Below are 16,972 nucleotides of genomic sequence, written 5' to 3' on the forward strand. Positions count from 1 at the left end.
TTCTAACCCCTACTCATAGAGCTATTAAAAACATAATTTCATTTTGATTTCCAGGAAGCTGCAGCCCAAGGTTTAACCTTTACATGATCACTATCTACTCCAAGTAGCTGAGACCTGGACATCGTAATAGAAATCAAACTTTTTGCCTGAAAACTGTAACTATAACAGTCTATTGCTACTTTGACTTGATATTTTTCTTTTCTGTTATGGATTCTTAGTGAACAAGTCACTTTGTAGAACAATTTAAGCAATAATAAGTTAAAAGTGTTCAATGGGTGACATTAATTTCTATTAGTGATCATTGATCTTCATGATAAAAGAAAAGCAATTTAACTCCTGTAACAATAGCGTCTGAAATCCATCATTGTTAATAAAATCAATACAAATAGCCTCAATACATTGCATTTGCATTCTGTTTGTCACTTTCTGTAATGTCCTCAGCTACTGCCTATATTATATTCATATACACATCTCTGTCAGCTATATCGCTGCCTTTGCTATTCCTGTGCTGAGAATGGAAAACCTCCCTCTCTTATACACATAATGCTATCGCAGCACCTTTATCTTGTCTCATGCACTGGCAGAAGCAGATTGTTAGCTAAACTGGCCTGTGACTGGAATCAGGGTCCATAGGGCAGATGCTGCAACTGCCTCTCCTAGCACACAAACAGGAGAATATTATCTGTAATGAGAGCCAAGGGGGAAAAGAGAAGAACATAGATAATGAAAACAAAGAGCATGGATAATACAGGATACAGATCTAGTGGTGCAGAGGTTGAGAAAGAAATGCATATATTCTGCAACAAAATGGGAACAGGAATAATGTAGAAATTTACACACCCAAAAAGCTAAATAGTTTGTCCCATTAAAGAGCAACCTGCACATAGAGTTATATAGCTGGAAAGGGATGACCAAATTATAACCAATGAGAAACACTGCACAAACGCTGTCTCTTCTGGCTTTGTGACACCCTGTGCATGTTGGCTGCCATTGTGCCTATTTTGCATGCTAGTGCATACAGTACATTAGCAACATGGCGTGAATTCTAGGAGGTGTAATTTTTTTCTCTTTATAAGAGCTGAGTGTAAATGACTGGATTGGAATATGAAACAGAATATGTGAGATATCCACAAAAATGCACCAGATTATGTGCATAAAGGCAAATACTCACCCTTACCATCATAGCCCTCACTAACTCCAGCCCTTCATATATAAATATATTTCATATATTTGACTTTGTCATGAGATACACTTCCTGTAGCCGTCTTTGTTTTGCATCTGACTTACAGCCAGGGCCAGCCAACTGAACTCTCGGGCCCGGTACACTGATGCAGGCTTGCCGACTTTCTAGCTGACCCTTCCGGGAGGGAGCAGCCAGATCGGCACCACAGGGGGGGGCGTGGCCAGCTCAAGGAGGCGGGGTGAGTATTTGTGGGCGGTCTGGGGGTTCAGAGAAATTGCGGGGGGGAAAGAAGGGGTTGGCGGCAGCTGGGAGGATTGCCTGCCTTCCCGAGAGGTCAGGAGTGGCACCCGATTTTCGGGAGGCTCCCGACCAAATTGGGAGGGTAGGCAAGTATGCACTGATGTCTCTGGGGGTGCCACCTTCTCACCACCACCTCCGATCCCGCACATCTCTCCCCTGCATGTGTGATATGTGAAGCATGATATGTTAAATGAAATTTATGCAAGCCTTTAAATAAAGTAAAACTACACTATGACTTGCCACACTGTCTCTCTATCACTGATGATGCAGGCTGTAGTTCTTGTCTGCTGTCTCTTGTAAGGTCTTCTTGATGACAGTGCTGTCAGGGGTAGGAGGGATGGTGTCTGCAGCCAGCCATCCTCAGTCCTCAGTCCCTTCCTCAAATTCAGCTTCTCATCATCATTCTCCATCCCTAGCCCCATCACCTTGTGTTCCAGCCCATCACCTTCCTCCATCCCCAGCCCCATCACCTTGCTCTGCCCCCAGCCCCTATCACCTTCCTCTGCCACCAGCCCCTATCACCTTCCTCTGCCCCAGTCCCTATCACCTTCCTTTGCCCCCAGCCCCTATCACCTTTCTCTGCCCCCAGCTCTTATCACCTTCCTGTGCCCCCATTCCCCATCACCTAACTCTGCCCCAGTCCCTATCACCTTCCTCTGCACCCAGCCCCTATCACCTTCCTCTGCACCCAGCCCCTATCACCTTCCTGTGCACCCAGCCCCTATCACCTTCCTCTGCCCCTATCACCTTCATCTGTCCCCAGCCCCTATCACCTTCCTCTTTCCCCAGCCCCCTTCATCTTCCTCTGCCCCTCCACCTTCCTACATCCCCTTTCACCTTCTTCTGTCCCCAGCCCCTTTTACCTTCCTCCACCCCAGCCCCTTTCACCTTCCTCCAACCCCAGCCCCTATAACCTTCATCCATCCCCAGCTCCTATCACCTTCCTCTATCCCCACCCCCTATCACCTTCTATCCCCAGCCCCCTTCACCTTCCTCTGCTCCCAGCCCCTATCAGCTTCCCCCTTCACCTTCTTCTGTCCTCAGCACCTATTATCTTCCTCTGCCCCCAGCCCCTATTCCTCTATCATCCACCAAACTCCTCAAGGTTGTTGCTAGATCCAAGTCCTGTCTCCAGCGCAGCAAACCCCACTTGATGCTGCATGTTCTACCAGCTACAGATCCATCTCGACTTTGAATCATACTAAATCCTATGTCTCAGCTTTGCCTTCTCACTCTAGACTGTGTGTTTGGATGAGCATGGCCTTCTCTACCCTCAGTATCACCTCCTTCATCAACCTTGTATGCACATGTTCTCTTTTCTTTGATTTGTTAACATGACTGTTCAGTACTGCAGAGCTTAGTGGTAAACAATGATAATTATTTACATTTAATAAACTTACATAAGACTTTATTAATGAACAACACATACAATTCAAATCACTTTTCATATTTACTGTGTTTTTAAATGTGGTCACAAGTTACATTACAGTGTGTGACTAACATTATTATGTGTGTTGATAGGGTGCTTGCAAGTCCAGTTTCATTGGTGTGATTTATGCCAGTTTGTGTATTTATGTATTTTGTATAAAGGGGCAGCTATACCTTCTTTTTATTAGCTTCTTTGTATTTGTAATAGACAATTTAATCCTCCCTGCCCTAACACTTTCAGCACCTGCAACTTGAAAACGAAAGCTATTATGTGGAGGGAGAAGAGGGATGTAGAAAATTAAATTGATCTATAGGGCACAGATTAGTAAAATTTAATTAAACATGGCATTATTCTGTAACTAATAGAAAGTATAATCACATGAATGTTGCAAGAATTTACAGTTACAATAAAATATTGCAAAACAAAATTAAAATAAATAAAATAACTTGAATATATCAATGTTGTATAAAGGTGCGTACACACTAGACGATATGCTCCCTGAGCGATATCGTCTAGTGTGTCCCCGGCATGGTGTGCTCAATGTCGTTCATGACATTGAGCACACCCGCTGAACGATATCATTAATGATATCGTACAGCGCCGGGCTCTCTCCCCGATCCTAACGATGATGACGAATGACCTGCGGGAAGGCGCGTCGTTGTTATCGTTCATTGTTTTTGTGTTAAACATGGACGATAAAGTGGACGACTGAACGATAATGATATCATTATCGTTCAGTCGTCCACTTTAATCGCCCAGTGTGTACGCACCTTAAATGTTTTTGTAAAAATCCCCTACAGTCATTTCAATGTGTTTTAAGGGCCTATGTATCAAGCCTACAATCTGTCCTCTATGTACTAAACTCCAAAAAACAAAGCTTTTCTTCAGATGGTGTAAACTGCTGTAAGCCTATGGAGGCTCCAGGTGCAGGAGAGAGAACTTTCGATCTCTTTCTCTCACAGCCCCCGGCCGGCTCCGGAAGCTGACACTGTGCATGCGCAGTGTCAGCTTCCCCTAGAAAAGTCTATCTCTTTTGTGAAGGACTTCTACAATTTGCCTAGGATATAAGTCGCAGGGACAGAGATTACCGAAACCATTGTCCCTGCGAGTTCCCCTTTGTACATAGCGGGGATATTTTCATTAAAAATGAAAATATCCACTGCGAGATGGATACATAATAATCGCGGCAGTACTGCGATTATTAGTACATAGACCACTAAAGGTTAATTTGGTTTGGAAACTTCTTCTTCAAACCATAGCTACAGTATAAAAGGATCATTTACAGAATGGAGTACATCACAGCAGACTTGCAACTGGTAATGCCATGTTAAAAATAAATATACATTTATGGGACAATAAATGCAATATTGGTAAAATATATATTTTGTTGTACCAAGAAGAGGATGGAACAATCTGTATGTTATATTTTTTATATATATTAAAAGTAAAAATCATTCAGATGGATGTGGTACTCAAACTCGGTCCTCAGAACCACACACAGTTCACGATTTCCAGGTCACCCAACAGGTGCACAGGTGTAGTCATTACTCACTGACACATTCTAAAAGATCCACAGGTGAAGCTAATTAATGCACTTGTGATTCTGTGATGAGACCTGGAAAACATGCACTCTTTGGGGTCCTGAGGACCAAGTCTGAGAACCTGTGGTCTAAAGGTGCGTACACACTTTGGACGACTGAAAGATAACGATACCATTATCGTTCACTATATCGGGCAGTTTATACGCAAAAACGATGAACGTTAACGACCAATGTTGCGCTTTCCCGCAGGTCTTTGGTAATTGTCGTTCATCACTTGAACATGCAGGCCACCCTGATGATATTGTCAGATTGTTGCATGCTCAGGGATGATGGAGGGTGCCCGGCACTGAACGATATCGTGAATGATATCATTCAGTGTGTGTGCTCAATGTCGTTAACGACATTGAGAACCCCTGCCGGGGACACACTATACGATGTCGCTCATGGAGCGAATCGTCTGTTGTGTATGCCCCTTTACATGATAGTAGGCTGTGATTAGTGGCGGCTCCAGAGGTGGGGATACAGCACAGTCCAAAATTCAAATAGGGGAGCACCTCCAACTGCCCTTCCAAACGCTGCCAAACATCTCCGGCCAGGACTCACTGGCAGTTGGTGTGGCTACCATATTTGAATTTTGGAATCATTTCTGGAGCCGCCACTGGCTGTGATTATGAAATATTCTTTATCCTGGGACATGTGCATAGAATAATGCAATCCATGTTGCCCAAGTTGCTATGCTATCCTACATTAAAAATGGAACAGATGAATATAGAAAGATCATTTACCTTTACCCAAAGTAACCAGTAGATTTTTACTCAAAGCAAAATCCACCAATGTCAGGATCAGAGAGATGAACAACAATAATAGGAATTTCTCTACTCTTCTGACTAAATAGCATGATGTCGCTCTTACCTCAGGTGTATGGCAGTATGTGTTAGATTGCAGGGCCGGGGGAGGTTCTGGGATTTGGTCCATGCGTTTATAAGGTGATCAGGGCATTCACAAGTTGCCTGTTGCAGCTGGCCTGTTTGTTATTGGTGTTCTGCCATACACATGTTCTGATTTGATTTGTTATAAGGGATCCGGAACTTAGAGGGTACAAATATCCCACCAAAGTCACCTTTTTAGTAATACAAATAAGTTATATAAGTATTCTTATTGGATCAATACATTACTCCTTTATGTGTTTTAAGAAAATGCTGTTTATGGTCTCCTAACTGGTAACACACACTGCAGCTGTGAGAATGGCAACTTTTATTTCAAGTACTAATTATGTATCCTGTACGCCTTACAAACGGAGTAACCCAATATCTATTCAGCTGTGAGCAACAGCAAAACTGATTTTTATATAAATTGTAGGCTATAGAGTTATATTACCAATTGCAAATGTGCTGTTAAAACAATAATTCCAAGCAGTGTAATACTTCTTAATATATTTAAGAAACACTGGTGTATGTAATAAAACACCACACTGCAAATCGATGTATCCCAGTCTTGTGTAATCAGTGAAAAAATACAGTGCTTTATGCAGTAATTGGAATATTTAAAATAATTTATAGCAACATCAGACAATGGGGTACAACCAGTCTTATGCTTGTTGGTTATAACTTTAACATGACCCATCCATGGGTCCTTATTAGGCAGTTTAATCAGCATATGTGTTCTCACTCCAAACAAACCCTTACGCGTTTCTCCAAATAGTAATAAAAGCAGAATTATTATTTTAAGAATTCAGAGGTCCTTTTTAAGGGGCAGCAGTATCTGTTTTTATATATTTCCAATTACTGTATAAGTTTATTAGGTATATGCCTGATTATTTTCTATTTGTTTACTGTTTGCAGTTAGCTTTACCACTATCTCCCACTGCCAGCCTTAACCCCTTACTTGTGTTATCCTTGTGATTTTAGCAAGCAGGCCTGACAATTGCATGTGCCTGGTTATAGTTCATTTTATTATATTATTATTTTTCATATTAGTGGTTATTTAACTATTATTATGCACACATTTTGTTCTTTGTATGTTGACATTTTATGTTACTGTACCTCATAGTAATTCCTTTATTATTCAGTATTTGTTATTCTGCCTCATATACTACCTGCAAATGCCTGCACCAGCCTCATGTAAAATTGTACTTCCTTGCACTTAAGTCCAGGGGGCAAGTGATTACCAGTGAGCACATTGCCTGCGCTGCTATGGGTGAATAGGTTTACACAATAAATGCAATTCATTATAACCACAAATAAGTCATTTCTCCTTCCTTTCATTAGTAAATGAAGGTGCAATTTTGGTCTTTATTTTTCTTTATCTTGATGTCATTTTTTCTTCCAGATCTACTGATGCCTCATACTGCTGATGATCAATATCTGCACAGACTCATGGCCTTGGCACCTTAAATGATCAAACCAACAGAGGATTTGTGTTTGGAGTGGGCACTGGAAGAGGAGAGGCTTTTGTTGGTTTACCAAAAATCTACATTATGGATATGGCAAAGCTTATAATGATGGCATGCATGTTGCTACTTCTAACTCCATGGACATGTTGGTCCAAACCAAAGAGTTCACCACACATGAATTCTGTGAGGATAGATGGAGACCTTGTTTTGGGTGGTCTTTTCCCTGTCCATGGAAGGGGAAGTGATGGCCGAGCCTGTGGAGAACTCAAGAAGGAGAAAGGAATACACCGTTTAGAAGCAATGCTATATGCCCTTGATCGTATTAATGCTGATCCTGATCTTTTGCCTAACATCACCTTAGGTGCAAGAATTCTGGACACCTGCTCCCGAGATACTCATGCTCTAGAGCAATCTCTGAGCTTTGTCCAACCACTCATAGACAAGGACAGGGCCGAAGTGCGGTGTCTGAGTGGTGGAAATCCTATCATTGCACAGCCCGAGAGGGTGGTGGGAGTTATTGGCGCATCTTCTAGCTCTGTTTCTATCATGGTGGCCAATATTTTGAGACTCTTCAAGGTGAGTACACATTAATTGTTATCTTTATTTTAAATGACACACTGTATTATTATTTTTCTAAAGTGCTTCTGTACTGTAGGTACCATTTCATAAAACTTACAATCTAGCATCTCTTTTTATGGTGGATTTTACCTATGGATTAGAGTAAGCACAGCCGCTAAACATTAGAGACTAGAGACTATATGAAAAATATATATTTTTCCAATATTAAATTTTTAATGAACATATCAGAAATATGGGGTACAAAGAAGAAATGGAAGGGAGGGGGAGGGAGGGAAGGTACAAGAGGAAGAGGCAGCCGTCTGCACATAACACAGCAAAATAGTAAAACAAACAAGTAAATACCTTCACAAGGTAAATGAACAAAGTAACACCAACAAATCAAGCATTAAGGTTGTCACCATAAGAGATATGTTCAGTGAAATTAAAGGGGTAACAGACAGGTGATAGGAAGGAGCACCCCTCCATCTGAAATTGAATTGGTAGCATTTCATGGCTGGTGATAAAGCTCATTTGGAGGATTGTGCTTCCATTGTTTCTTCCATTTCAAAATTATATTAGGTTTTTGAAATAACCTTGTCAATAAGATGGTGGGAAGGAGACTTCCAATTTTGCACTATAGCAGCTATAGCTGCTAATAGAAGGTGCCCACGGACATACTGATCTGGTTTGAGGACAGTGAGAGGGCACCACTGGAGCCCGGCCAACATTGGGTTCAGGGAGAGCAAGAGCTTCAGGACTCTGAGAATAAGCATGTTATGCCCAACTCTAAAAGGTCGTAAAATGGGGCAATCCAAAAATATATTTAGAATGATAACCTCATGGCCACGTTGATGCCAGTATAGCTGCAAACAAATGGGCCAATTCCAGGATGTTACATTTTAGTAACTAATTAATATGTAAGTGGAAATAATATATATACTTCTGCAATATATAATGTCATAAATCATACTATTATGATATTTTGTATATTATTTTAGGTGTGTTTTTCAAATGCTAGAAATACCTTTTTGTGCTTGCTCAATGTTCTATTCTCTTATAGTGATTAAATACAACCCATTTGTATCACATGACTGGCCCACAATGCGTAAAGATTATGGCTATTCCCAGGCAACATTCCCTTATTTAAAGCATGAGCCTGGGAGGCCTCAGCAGCAATTTTGTGTGACTGGTCAATAAGAGTTTCAGATGAGTAGTTTTAAATCACTCATATGGTCCAGCCCTCTTCAGCCAGCTGATGAGGGCAATACATGTCTGGATGAAAGCATCATATGACTGACACTTGCCACTGTTGCTAAACAACAGAATATGCTGGCGCTATATAAGTAACTGTTAATAAATATTAAATAAATAGTGTGCCCTGGTTGGGAATATCAATCAATGTCAATACACAGTGAAGGCAACATCTAGATAGGAGAATTATTCTAATTAAGCAACTGGTTTTAGAAAAGTATGCAATTGGAAAAGATAATTCATGGTCTTACAGGCTCATAGTAAGCAAAGCACACTGCTACATTTTCAATCAACAATCTCAATCCAACATTAATCTCCGATCCATAATTAAATATATAACAGCTTTATAATACTGCAGTGAGTTTTTGAAAAGTGTCATTGTTAGTTTGTCATGATAGAGGGAATTACTTGGCGCAATAGCTGAATTTAATGCTTTTTTATGGGTAATATTTATGCATCGGTTAAATTATTTGCTGTGGGCTGACCTCGTATGCTTAGGAAACTCTGAGTAAAATAAAACCAATTCTGTAAATTTCCTGCAGACACTAATGGGCTTAATAGGATTTTAATGGTGATCTTAATACTCTGAACACAGTTGGTGTGTGATCTTTGTATATCTCTCCTTTTCTTTATTTCTTAGCCTTCCTAAATCATTCTCTTCTATCTTTCTGACTATTATTCCTAATTTATCTTGTTGTTATCTTCTTTGGTCATCTCTCTTCTCTTGTACTTTAATTATCTGTATTTTTCTGCTAATAATAATAATAATTCCCAATTAAATTATTTTGTCATTCTCATAGTACCTATTCTGAAATAGACAGAGCACCATTGCCCCACTTATACCACTTTTATACCAAAGTTCTGAGTATGACCCAGAGGTTGGAATAGGGTTCCAATCCGGATCAGACCCAGAACTTCACCGGCGCCGACCCAGGATATTCCAGAGTCGGCGCCGTTCACACCAGAGCGGGGTCTGCAGTAACCCGGCTCTTCCGGCGTTGAAGTGGACGCTTGGAGATGACGTCATCTCCAAGCTCCACTGAAGCCAGCCAACGACCCGTGGCCAACCCTGCAAAATACCTGAGTTGGATTCCTGGGTCCCTGGACCCGGGTGGATCCATTTACACCGACAAACATCCCAGGTTGATGCGCATCAACCCGTGATTTTTAGCTCGGTGTAAAAGGGGTATAACAAAGTTTTAATCACTGTTATTCCTTCATGCTGATCTCTCTCCCCACATGTTTCTCATTTAAACATCTCTCTACACCACATCCCTCTCTATCTCTTTTTTGTAGTCTCCTCTCTGAATTCCCCTGAAGTGCTGATAGAATTAGATTTTCTAGGGAAGCTCTTAACGAGCAGTAATGCAGCATGAGAAGCCAATATTAAATAATTAATAGAGAGAGAAAAGACAGTGAAAGAAAGGCAGGCTAAAGCCAGATACACACACATACTGTATGTCCAAAAGCCAAGTGCCTTTCGGGCAAACTGCAGAAGTGCAGCTACTGGACAGTGCATCTCATACCTGCCGTGAAATCGTAATGCATAGAAGAAGAGTCACGTCATGTGATAAACCTGCTGTATTTATGAAAAATAAATATTTTAATCTGGAAGGTAAAGCTGTGTCTGTCTATATTAATGAACAGGGTACAAGCCAGGGCCGGACTGGGACTAAAAATAGGCCCTGGCATTTAAAGCACACAGGCCCACCTCGTGTCAGAAGCTGGCTCCGGGCACAGACTCCTCCCCTTACTATTCCTGACTCCTCCCACTTTCCAATCTATGGCTATGCTCTTATAAATATAATTAATATTAGAACAGCATACAAGTGCACATCATTCTCTGTATTAAAACACACACAACACAGCTCACCCTGCAGGGGATTCATACATGTGCCATAGTCGGACATTTGGTTGGTTCTGTTAGCTAAAGCTGGCACTTCATTGGTGTAGGCCACACACAAAGAAGGGTAGGCATTTTTCCAATAACCAAGCACTAGCTAAGCAGTTGTAGAAAATTAAGGTAGGAACACACTAGATTAGGCCTGGCCAACCTGTGGCTTCCCCAGCTGTTGTGAAACTACAAGTCCCAGCATGCCCTGCCACAGTTTTGCAAATGGGGAATGCTAAAACTGTGGCAGCGCATGCTGGGACTTGTAGTTTTGCAACAGCTGGAGAGCCACAGGTTGGCCAGGCCTGCTCTAGATGATTTATGCACAATTTGGCTGATTACGACACATCAGAACGACAATCGTGCAGTGTGTACCCTCAATGTCACTGACGATGCGTGGTCCTACACATCATCAGCGACATCGCCCATCGGATCTGCTGCAGGTCCGACAAGCAACATAGTCAGCGAGGGCCATGCTGCCAAATGCAACATGGCCCCCACCGTTGCTATGTCGCTCCCGACATTGGCAAGTGTATATACACTAGTAAGTGTGCATTGCAAAACATATTTATCTAATTTAAATTAATTTAAACAACAGACGCTTGTTTAATATACTTGTTATTTTAAATATATTTTTTGGTAATGTCATTATTTCACTTATTATTTAATTATCCTTATAGATTCTATAATGTGTGTCCACTCCCGGCTTCTCTGTTCGGAAGAGGGTGGCAGCGTTAATCAAATGACTACAGGGTAGGAAAGTATCACATCTGAAAAAATGTTTAGGCAGAAATGACAGTTTTTCGGATGTGATACTTATGTAGATTCTGCATGATGAATACAACCGAAAATGTAGTAAATTCTAAACTAAATTAACACTAAACAATTTTAAGGCCCCAAAGAGTGATAAATAGGATTCCACTATGCAAAGCATGGAGAAGAATTGCAGAATATCCCCAGTGAAAACTATCACTGGAGATAGAGCCTGATTCAGCAGCGAACGCAAGATTCCCAATGATCGGGAATCTGCACGTGCGGAGGACCCATTCTGCGGTTGTGCAGAATGGGTCCTGCATAGATACACGTGAATACCTCTGCCTGATTCACAAGGGGCGGTGGGGGGCCTGTTAACGGAAATGGGGGCGTGTACGCCCCTTTTTTGGGAGTGGTTAGCCAGGATCTGCGTTGATCATGGCTTACTCTGCTGGCAAGGAGGCCCGGAGCTGACCATCAACCACCGATGGTCTCAATGGTGATCACAGCATGTGACCTCCGTCGCAGTGCTGGGATCGCAAATGCAGAAGGGTGTGTCATATACCTCCAGCGCGTTTGCATTATTGCAAGAATCACAATTGCAAAGCTGACTATGTAGTCAGCTTTGCAATTTTGATTCTTGCTGAATCAGACCCATAGTTTTCAAGGATAGAAAGGGGACTTTGAAAATAGGCAAGATCCCTAAAACTTTCAAAAATATCTGGTTGTCCCATGAGGATGTAATTATGATCCCGTTGATCGGGATGCCAGCGCTCAGAATGCTGACGCCAAAATCACGACACCAGTCAGAATTCCGGTACCAGCATCCCGACCGCTGACATCCCGACGGAAGGTAAGTATTGGGGATAGGGTGAGGGTTAGGCACTAGGGGGGAGGTATAGGGTTGGGCTGTGGAGTGGGGGGCCGGTTAAGGTTAGGCTGCGGAGGGGAAGGTTAGCCTACTTACCAGTAGGTGTCAGCATTGTAACCCAGTCAGGATGCCGGTATCGGGATTGTGGGCGCCGGCATACTGTACCCAACCCATCCCATGATTTAGGGCTTTTTACCTTTGATACATAGATGGCTATATTTAAGAATATATTATTTTATTCATCTTTGAAATGAAAGTAGACAATCTGTTTAAAGTTTTAATTAAGCATAATTTCTGAATGGGGATAAAAAGCAATAAGAGCATAGAAGCTTCAAGCTTCTTAAATCAGTGACTGTCCTGCAAGATAAATTTGGTTTAAGTACAGAGTAAAAGATCTGAGTGCTGTTTAATACAATACCTTTTCATATCAGTCTGAAAAAATATCAATTTCAAGCAGATCATTTTATTTTATTACAACTTTTTGTAGTATGCTGATTTGTATGTACTAACTAGAATCCCCGTCAGCTTAGGAAAGGCCTGTAATATTTTAAACTAATTATAAAGACATTTCTCGGCCTGTTCCCATACTTGGAGCTAGCATCTTCATATGTCCCCTCCAGTTTCTTTGTCCATGATCAACTTGACAGAACTATTTAAACAGGTAGGGATTTTTCTGCTTCTAGATTATGTAATTAGTGAATGGACTAAACTCTAAAAATAAGTATAATGTGCAGAGCTGAACATACTCATGCAGCAACTGTTACATAATGCTTTTCTGAATCTACTGTTGTGATCTAAAATCTAAAAAAACCCAAAACAGTAAGGTAACACACAAGGCTCTCCAGCCTTTTAGAACAACAAATCCCATATTGCACTGTGGCAGGGTATTCACAGCCTTGTCATTCCACTATGCTGGTAAGCCACAAAAAGTGACAGGCTTTCATGCAAACAATACACACTAGTGTGAGTGTGACACTAACCACCATCCTCTTCATTTCTGTTCCTGCTGCATGCAGTCTCTCTCTAGTAGCAGCCTCCAGTGTATGTAGGGGGGCGTGTCTATGCTCTGATTGGTTGAGTGACAGTGTGTGATGTATCACTCAGCCAATCGGAGCAATTCATACACTGTTGAGAAGATCCTGCTCCGATCAGGTAACTTTTCAGTGTTGGAGCATTCTGCAAAGTTTAAACGAAGACTGCATAGGGGTGGGCCAGGTAAATTCAGTAAACTATAGTATAGCCTATGATCAGCCCGCACCTGCATTGGCCCCGTCCTGAAGGTAGTGGGCGGAGCTACAAATCGGTGAGGCGGGACCAGTGCGTGCGACCCTGAAACTGTTTCTTTAGAAAAGACTGCTGCTGTTCGGCTGCCTTGGACCGGCCCATCTGGCCATCAGCCCTTCTGGCATATGCCAGAATTGCCAGATGGCCAGTCCGACCCTGGTACAAGCCCAGGTATAGGTGAATACATCTGCTGAACTTATGCTGGACCTGTTAATATATGATTTTGAACTCATGAAAATTAGGCGTATAGTCTAAATCGGGGTGGGCAATAAGTTGCCCTATCTGGAGGATCACTTCTTGCCCACCCCTGGTCTGCATGGAAACCAACATATATTGTCAGATTATAAGACTTCTGTGCTAATGAAATGTACCACCTAGCCATAATTAAGTTGCCCTACTTTGAGCTGTCTGTAGCTCTAATAGATGGAATGGGATTGTTTAGCCACTGGTTGAAATCTCGACAGGGAGAGCCCGGCAGGACAGAATGCCGACAGTGCACGTAAGTCAGTCTAACCTTCCCCTCTCCTCCCCCTAACCCTAACCTGCCTTTAGGGGTGCCTATCACTAACCTCCCTCAATTAGTGCCTAAACCTAACCCGTCCTCCCCACTCCCTAAATCTAACCCTCCCGGAGGGGTGCCTAACCCTAACCTCCCCCCATTAGTGCCTAACCCTAACCTTCCCGGGGAGGGGTCCCTAACCCTAAGTCCCCCCGCGGTGCCCTGAACCTAACCCTCTCCCCCTCAGTGGCTAAGTAGAATGGGAGACCGTACGTCGGTATCTTGACGCCTGTCGTATCTCCTTAGCTGGCATTCCAGCGTCGGGATTGTGACCGGCATATAACTAAAAGCCCTAATAGATGTAGGGTTACCAAGTTTTATTTTCAGATTCCCGGAAAGGTGTTGTAACCACGGGCGTGGCCAAAACCGCAGTAGTTAGAACTATTTAATTTTTCAGAGCCTCCCCAATTTATATGCCATCAGCCCTTTCATATGCCATCAGTGCCCCCTTTATATGCCTTCACCTTTCCTACACATGCCACTTTCACCTGATCTCCCATCAGAGAGCACCAGCATTCAACCAGACTGCCCATTTTTTCCATCAGACAGTCTGGGAATCACTCTAGGCATTACCAATGCAAATCTGATGTTCCGATTCCAGCATGGTTGCGAGCAGTGGCGGAGGCCGAGAGTGTTGTAAGCACTGAGCTTCAATGTGACTTCACTGCAGTGCAGCCAACTGAGGTCCCCATTTACTAATGAGTTTTATTACCAAAATGAGTGATAAATTTCACTGTGTATGATAAATGGTGCTCCAGCCAATCAGCTCCCAACTGTCATTTTTCAATTAGACGAAATGTTGCAAGAGACAGCGAGAGAGATAAGGATATGATAGGGACAGAGAAGTCACTTTGAGAGAGAGCGGGGCGCAGAGAAAGAGGGAAAGAGGACAGAGGTGGAAAGAGACAGATAGAGTTAGGCAACGGAGTGGAGAGAGATCGAGATGGGCAGAAGAGGGGGGAAATAGGGAGAGAGGAGGCTGGCTATGGGCATCTCTATAATAGCTTTGCGATTGCAGTCATTACCATATTTTCACAGCAGACCTGCGTGCGTAGTCGCAACTGCGATCACAGTAACAATCCATAGTGAATCAGGCCCAGAGTTTTGTGCTATGGAACATTACCAACAATTAATTAAAAAAAGCATAAAATAGGGCTAAATATTAATATATTAATATTCATTTATTATATAGGGATCTATTAGCCATAGATTTGGATAAGCTATGGTTGACTACATACTCCCTTTGGAATTTAGATTTCCTAGATATGTTTTGTACTGTTGAGAATTTATAGAATATGGAAATTCCATTAAAAGACCCCCCCTCAGCTTCATTACAAGAAGTACACCTCCACACTTTGCACAGAGCATATATTTCCCAAGGTCTATGCATGCATATGGTACCTGATGAACCTAGGCATTGTCCGAAATGTATAGCTCAAAAAGCTCTATTCTTTCATAATCTTTGGGACTGTTATAAGATAAGATGATTTTGGAATAAGGTGCTTTTATTCCTTAACTCATTATTGGCCCATAAACACTTAATACCCTTTATCACTATAATGGTTACCATGGGATGTAGTCAGGTTACGACTACACTGAAATTGAAAGGCCGACATGGGACTAAAGATAGGCATCGAAATCCCGACACCTATCATTAGCCCCGCATAGAAATCCTGATGCCCGACATACCGAACGAAGGTAAGCCGGGAGTCGGGTTGTAGCTGTGCGGGGGGGAGAGATTTAGGTTTAGGAATCCCCGGGGGGACTTAGGGTTAGGCATCCTCCTGGGAGGGTTAGGGTTAGGCTAGGGAAAGGGGAGGTTATGGTTAGGCACCACCAGGGAAAGGTTAGACTTAGGCACCCCCCGAGAGAGTTAGGTTTAGGGTGCAGGAAAGGGTGGTTAGGCTCCAGCACCAATGGGGTGAGGTTAGTTATGGGGAGGTTAGGCACCACTTAAGGAGGGTTAGGATAAGAAGAGAGAAGGGTTTGGGTGCTTATCAGCCCCAGTCGGGATTTTGATCCGTTGGTCTGCTTCCACTGTCGGAATTTGATACGGCGGCTACTCAGCCGCCGTGATTACATACCGATTCCATTACCGTGGCTAAAAAAAGTTATATTAATTAATTGGATTTCAAAATCTGCCCCTCTTTTGGTTAAGCTTACAAAGACGATTTCTTTTGAATGTGGAGAAAGGTGCTCCTCATTTTTACAAGAAATTGGTTCCATATATTGAGTCTCTGTATCAGTCTACACAAACAAAAGTGTTTAAACTTTTTGGACATACTGAGTGGTCCTACTACGTAACCTCTATAATTGTAACTACCGTATTTGGAAATTTTATTTTACTGCAAGGAATGTGACTCAGCCATTAACCTTCCTAGCACCTCCTGCCCCCCCCCCATTCCCTCTTCTTTTTTTCCTTACTTTATTGAGAACTTAAATTGTATATTGGTATTGTTTGTTGCTACACATGAATATACTTTTGGAATATTTAATATTTTCCTTTTATTGCTGATTATCTTTGATTGATTGTCACTATTTCTAAAATTGTTGTTTAGTTCAGCAATTTCCTATATTGTTGGACTGTCTTTGTTTAATTTTGCTCTGTATTCAGCTATTTTTTTTAAAATGTGTGCAATGTCTTATGCTGTGTTGCTATTAATAAACAGATATTTTAGAATAAAATAGGGCTAAAAGGAAGAACAAGATTAAAAATAGTCTATAAATGAGAAACGATTAATAAACAAATCATTCTCTGGAAATCATGGAGAATTTATACCCCAAGCACCCAACTTTTATATGGTTAAATTGTCACCGTTATATTAGTTTATTAAAAATGCCTTCTAAGAGATCTGCCAAAACAGGAGCTCAAACCTACTAGAGATGTGTGCCGGACCATTTTTGCTGGATGTGGATTTGGCTCTGATTTGTCGTCTGGTTTTGGATTTGGATTTGCCAAA

The 16,972-nt window shown here is 42.0% G+C and overlaps 1 protein-coding gene across 1 annotated transcript in view; it reads left to right on the forward strand.

The window, feature by feature from the left end:
• GRM4 (glutamate metabotropic receptor 4) overlaps positions 1–16,972 on the forward strand; it is a 330,292-nt gene that overhangs the window by 18,632 nt on the left and 294,688 nt on the right. The window contains exon 2 of the mRNA XM_088464206.1: positions 6,782–7,421. Within this exon, the coding sequence (XP_088320332.1) occupies positions 6,930–7,421 (492 nt within the window). The 5' untranslated portion in view covers positions 6,782–6,929. The remainder of the gene's footprint in view (positions 1–6,781; positions 7,422–16,972) is intronic.

The sequence above is a fragment of the Taudactylus pleione genome, unplaced genomic scaffold, assembly GCF_031769625.1.
Source record: "Taudactylus pleione unplaced genomic scaffold, aTauple2 ptg001607l, whole genome shotgun sequence".
Lineage (NCBI taxonomy): Eukaryota > Metazoa > Chordata > Amphibia > Anura > Myobatrachidae > Taudactylus > Taudactylus pleione.